The sequence below is a fragment of the Leptonychotes weddellii genome, chromosome 6, assembly GCF_054177405.1.
Source record: "Leptonychotes weddellii isolate Sample4059 chromosome 6, ASM5417740v2, whole genome shotgun sequence".
In the NCBI taxonomy this organism is placed as follows: Eukaryota; Metazoa; Chordata; class Mammalia; order Carnivora; family Phocidae; genus Leptonychotes; species Leptonychotes weddellii.
This window is the reverse complement of record NC_138374.1, coordinates 52424217-52429812: the sequence shown is the minus strand read 5'-3', so window position 1 is coordinate 52429812 and position 5596 is coordinate 52424217. Positions and strand designations below refer to the sequence as shown.

General features: G+C 38.9%; 1 protein-coding gene and 1 pseudogene across 2 annotated transcripts in view; both read right to left on the bottom strand.

The window, feature by feature from the left end:
• The window catches only part of LOC115938290 (large ribosomal subunit protein eL33 pseudogene), a 45314-nt pseudogene that overhangs the window by 19958 nt on the left and 19760 nt on the right, over positions 1 to 5596 (bottom strand). The window lies entirely within an intron of this gene.
• DNAJC12 (DnaJ heat shock protein family (Hsp40) member C12) overlaps positions 1 to 5596 on the bottom strand; it is a 32578-nt gene that overhangs the window by 17854 nt on the left and 9128 nt on the right. The window contains exon 2 of the mRNA XM_006728883.3: positions 1412 to 1490. Within this exon, the coding sequence (XP_006728946.1) occupies positions 1412 to 1490 (79 nt within the window). The remainder of the gene's footprint in view (positions 1 to 1411; positions 1491 to 5596) is intronic.

Below are 5596 nucleotides of genomic sequence, written 5' to 3'. Positions count from 1 at the left end.
AAAAAAAAAAAAAGGTCCAAGCTCTGAAGAGTAGAAAACGGTATATTAAGGAACAAAGGTAGTTCTGTGAGGCAGAAACATGGAGTAGTGGGCATGGTGGTGGAGAGAAGATGAAAATGGAGAGATGGGGAGGGGCAGGGAGCACATGAAGGGGCTTGTACCTAAAGGCCCAGCAATGACAAAGAATGAACTGTCGCTACATGTACAAAATGGGCAAATATCACAGACAAGGTAAAGCAAAAGAAGCCACACACAAAGGAGGACTGTATGATTCCATTTATGTGAAATTCAAAGCCACACAAAACTAATTAGTGATAATAGAGATCTTAGGAACCTTAGGGCAGGGGCGCCTGGGTGGCTCAGTCGTTAAGTGTCTGCCTTCGGCTCAGGTCATGATCCTAGGCTCCTGGGATCAAGCCCCACATCGGGCTCCCTGCTCAGCGGGAAGCCTGCTTCTCCCTCTCCCACTCCCCCTGCTTGTGTTCCTGCTCTCACTATCTCTCTCTGTCAAATAAAATCTTTAAAAAAAAAAAAAAAAAGGAACCTTAGGGCAGAAGAGGAGTCACAACAGAGACAGAAAGATCAGCCCACGAGGTTGGAGGAAAAGTATGAGTGTTTATCTTGGTATCTAAGAGAAAAGAGTGTTTCAAGGACGCATGGTCAACAGTGTCAATTTCTGATGCAAACACAGGGAAGATAAGAACTAAAGAGTAACCGTTGGATTTGGCAGCCAGGAAGTCCTTGGTGGCTATTCCAAGAGTCATTTCAAGAAAGGTGAGGAGGAAGTCAGACTGGGATAAACTGAAAATTGGTGAAGAAAAGTAGAGATAGCAACTGTGAACTTCTTTTTCAGGAAGTTTGGCTCTAAAAGGAAAGAAAGAAGAGGAGCAGGAGGGAGACGGGTCAAGGAAGGATAATTGGTTTATATTTTTTCAAGCTGAAATACACATAAGCATTTACGTCAAAATTTATGATAATGGAATTTAAATTATGATAAAGAAAAACAAAAGTATGAATATATTATCATATGTTCTACAGAGACATATTCAGTTCCCCAGAATGAAGAAAATACAGCAAGGTTCTCATCAAGGCAATCACCTGTTACAAACATACTTAAGACATGTTAACACTCAAGAGCTAGTGAAATAAAGCATAAAATGGACAAATTTTAAACCAGGAAGCAGCACATTACAGCTAAAGAAAAATGGAAGTTCAATACTATTGGAGAAGAGACCCTACACAGTTCCTTCCTCCCCTTCTGCCATCCAATGGTGCAAAAACGTTCTTGGGCATTGAATGAAAGAATAAGTGTGAGCATAACATACAAAAGGAAATTTAGTTATTATTCAATAGCTTTTTAGTTCTAGATGCTATTCATTTTCATGGGAAACAGGCATTATTAAATACTTACCAGCTTTGGAGTTCTCAGGATGCTTGTCAGGGTGACATTCCAAGGCTCTGACTTTAAATTCTGCCATGATTTGTTCAACCTAAAATAAAAATCAATGTTTAAAATAAGGAATCCAACTTAAATGGCATAAAGGAAGAAGCTGGGCATCATTCCTTCTCAAAACAGCCGTATTCAACCCAACTTTTTCTTTTGATCCTTATATTTGTATTTTGACTTTTTTTTTTTTAAAGATTTTATTTATTTGACAGAGACATAGCAAAAGAGGGAACACAAGCAGGGGGAGTGGGAGAGGGAGAAACAGGCTTCCCAAGGAGCAGGGAGCCCGACACAGGGCTCGATCCCAGGACCCTGGGATCATGACCTGAGCCGAAGGCAGATGCTTAACTAACGACTGAGCCACCCAGGTGCCCCTTGACTTTTTACTCTAAGAAATAATTTCCTCTAGGGATGCCTGAGTGGCTCAGATGGTTGGGCGTCTGCCTTCAGCTCAGGTCATGATCCTGGGGTCCTGGGATCCAGCCCTGCGACGGACTCCCTGCTCAGCGGGGGGCTTGCTTCTGCCTCTCCCCCTGCTCATGCTCTCTCTCTCTGTATCTCTCTGTCTCAAATGAATAAATAAACTCTTGAAAGAAAGAAAAGAAAGAAAGAAAGAAAGAAAGAAAGAAAGAAAGAAAGAAAGAAAGAAAGAAAGAAAGAAAAAGAAAGAAAGAAAGAAAGAAAGAAAGAAAGAAAGAAAGAAAAGAAAGAATTTCCTCTATAATAAAACTCAGAAAGCATCCAATAAAAACTTCTATCCAAATAGTAGTCTGTGATGACAACTGAACTGCATTTAGATGATGGCCCAACACACCTGTGAGCCTAATATATATTTAAATGTCAAAAATAGTCAGATAGGTTTATCCTAAGAATACATAAATTTAGATGTGTTCACTCATCTGAGTTCATTTTTTTCATCATCTGAGTTCTTTAAAAGATGCTTAGCCATCATTCATTATTCAAGGATGAGTGTCTAGTTTATAAATTATCCATTATAAAGTTCCCTCTTTCTGCCTTTGCCCCCTCTTTTTTCTTTAAGAATTTCAAAAAAAAAAAAGAATTTCACAATTTTTAAAGAAGGACAGAATTCAAACCTGTTAATTTTATTACCAATTAACAGTGTGGCTAGAGACTTTGGGAAAAGAGAAACTTCTCCCAAACTAACATGAGGCTTGAGAGGCATTTTGATTTGATTTGCTTTCACTCAGCCCTCTAATCCTTGTTATCATGAATCATCAAGACTTGTCTTTGTTAATTGTAATTCCAATGACAGCAGCGGGAGACAACAGTGGTTCTGTGGCTCAGCAATCTGATTGCTTCATTTTATTTATTTATTTATTTTTAGATTTTTATTTATTTATTTGAGAGAGAGAGCACACACACAAGAGAACAGGAGAGGTGGAGAGGGGCAGAGGGAGAGGGAGAAGCAGACCCCCCACAAAGCAGGGAGCCCAATACAGGGATAGGTGAGGGGCTTGGTGAGGGGCTCATGAGGGACTCGATGCAGGGCTCCATGAGGGGCTGGATGCGGAGCTTCATGTGGGCTCTATCCCAGGACCCCGTGATCATGACCCCAGTGGAAGACAGATGCTTAACTGACTGAGCCCCCCAGGCGCCCCTGATTGCTTTGTTTTAAATCCCAGTTCTGCCCTGAGACTTTAGGCAAGTTATGTAACTTCATGTGCCTTGGTTTCCTCATCTTTACATTGCATGCTGGATAGAAATAGGGCCTTTAACACAAAGCCTAATCATAGTAAGACCTCAATAAAAATAGCTAAAACCAAAGGTCGGTGGTTAAGTAACTTGTCTGAAATCATTTAGCTAGATACTAAAAAAGCTGAATTTTTTGTTAACTAAGCAGTTGGACTTCAAATCCAATAATCTTAACTACTGTTTTACATGGCCAAATTCTTCAGGCTTAGGGACCTATTATCAAGTTCCATATTTACTATCCACTAATTAATGAAAGCAAATTACCTCTTGTTTGAGAAACAAATTCTCAAGCAGCTCTGCTCAATATTGTAACAAGACTCATGGAAAAACATAAATTTATCAACTCTGGGTCATCCTTAATCAATTCTTAATAAAAAAAAATCCTTAATCAAAAAAAAAATTTCTTCACATTTATAACCCAGACTGTATTAGATAAGCATATGCATTAAGTGCCCAGACTAATAACTATTCTTTTCCGTATTAAGCATCTACTGAGAATCCCTTGGAATAACAGGAAGGGATAGACTTCCTGTTAAGAACTGTAATTAATTGTGTTTCCTCTTCCTGGGTGTTCCCTTTAACCATCAGTCACTATAAACTGCTTATATAACAAAGAAAATTGAGAATGAGACCTGCTTTTAAATTTTAAAATATTAAAAATTCTAAAGATTCTAATAGTAGTAAGCATTTTTTAATTAGGTTACTTATGATTATTCACAATCTCTCTTCGAAAAAGTTTATATCAGGGGCGCCTGGGTGGCTCAGTCTTTGGGTGTCTGCCTTCCACTCAGGTCGTGGTCCCGGGGTCCTGGGATCGAGCCCTGCGTCGGGATCCCTGCTCCGCGGAAAGCCTGCTTCTCCCTCTCCCACTTCCCCCTGCTTGTGTTCCCTCTCTCGCTGTGTCTCTCTCTGTCAAATAAATAAATAAAATCTTTAAAAAAAAAAATGGTTAATTCTCAATAGTGCTAATGTATGTGATTGTTAGTTTCTTCTTTATATTTTCTTTACTTTGACAATTTTCTATTTTAAAAAATTAAGAATACTCCGTATCTGTCTTTCATTACTGTTTATAGTTTTAGTATCACAAAATTTGTCACAAGCCACCTATGTAGGACTGGTTCTGGGTAAACTAACTAGTAAAGTGGGTTAGTTTGTTTTGAGAATATTCTATTTATCTCCTGGCATCTCCATCCCATGTGTCCGTGCCAACTGCAGCCCATGGACAAATGAGGCCCTCCATGTCAAGGTCCACTGAATCCTGCCTTCCTGATCCAGTGTTCAATGGCCTGGAAAACTGCCTATTATGCTGGCCAATAAATATACAAATGTTCAGCTTTACTCAAAATCAAATAAATCAAAACATCCAAGGCATGATAATGACCAGTGTCACTAAGGGTGCAAAAAAATGAACATTTTCATGCTCTCCCAGTGAGGATGCAAATTTCCCAGGAATATATATGTACATATATACCAAAGAGTGATAGAATTAGATATACATGTATATATACATATATATATATGAAAAGCCTATAATTTTTTCACTCTTTGATACAACAGTTCCAATTCTAGGAATTTGTATAAGAAGACAGTCAGAGGTGGGAAAATTATTTAGTTATAAGAAGGTTCATTGAATAAAATGTTATAAATTTTAAGCAAAAATTTATGTGTCCAACAATAAGATATTAAAGTTAATTGAAATACTGCTATAGGCTGAGATATTTTGCAGTCATTAAAAAAATAATCTTGTGGGCGCCTGGGTGGCTCAGTTGGTTAAGCGACTGCCTTCAGCTCAGGTCATGATCCCAGGGTCCTGGGATCGAGCCCCGCATCGGGCTCCCTGCTCTGCGGGGAGCCTGCTTCTCCCTCTCTCACTCCCCCTGCTTGTGTTCCCTCTCTCGCTGTGGGTCTCTCTCTGTCAAATAAATAAATAAAATCTTTAAAAAAAAAATAATCTTGTAGAAGAAGGCTTTCAGTAATCTGAGAAAAATTATGTAACATATTTCTATGAGGAAATGTAAACTACAAAGCATTATATGCAGCATAAAACCACAATATTTTACCTTAAAAAGGACTATGTAATATATATGTATATGTGTATATAGATAACAATAATAGTAATAGCTAAGATTTTTTTTTTTAAAGATTTTATTTATTTGACAGAGAGCGAGAGCAAGAAAGAGCACAAGCAGGGGCGCCTGGGTGGCTCAGTCGGTTAAGCGACTGCCTTCGGCTCAGGTCATGATCTCAGGATCCTGGGTCGAGCCCCACATGGGGCTCCCTGCTCAGCGGGAAGCCTGCTTCTCCCTCTCCCACTCCCCCTGCTTGTGTTCCCTCTCTCGCTGTGTCTCTGTGTCACATAAATAATTAAAATCTTTTTTTTTTAAAGATTTTATTTTTTTTTATTTATTTGAGAGAGAGAGACAGAGAGAGAGCATG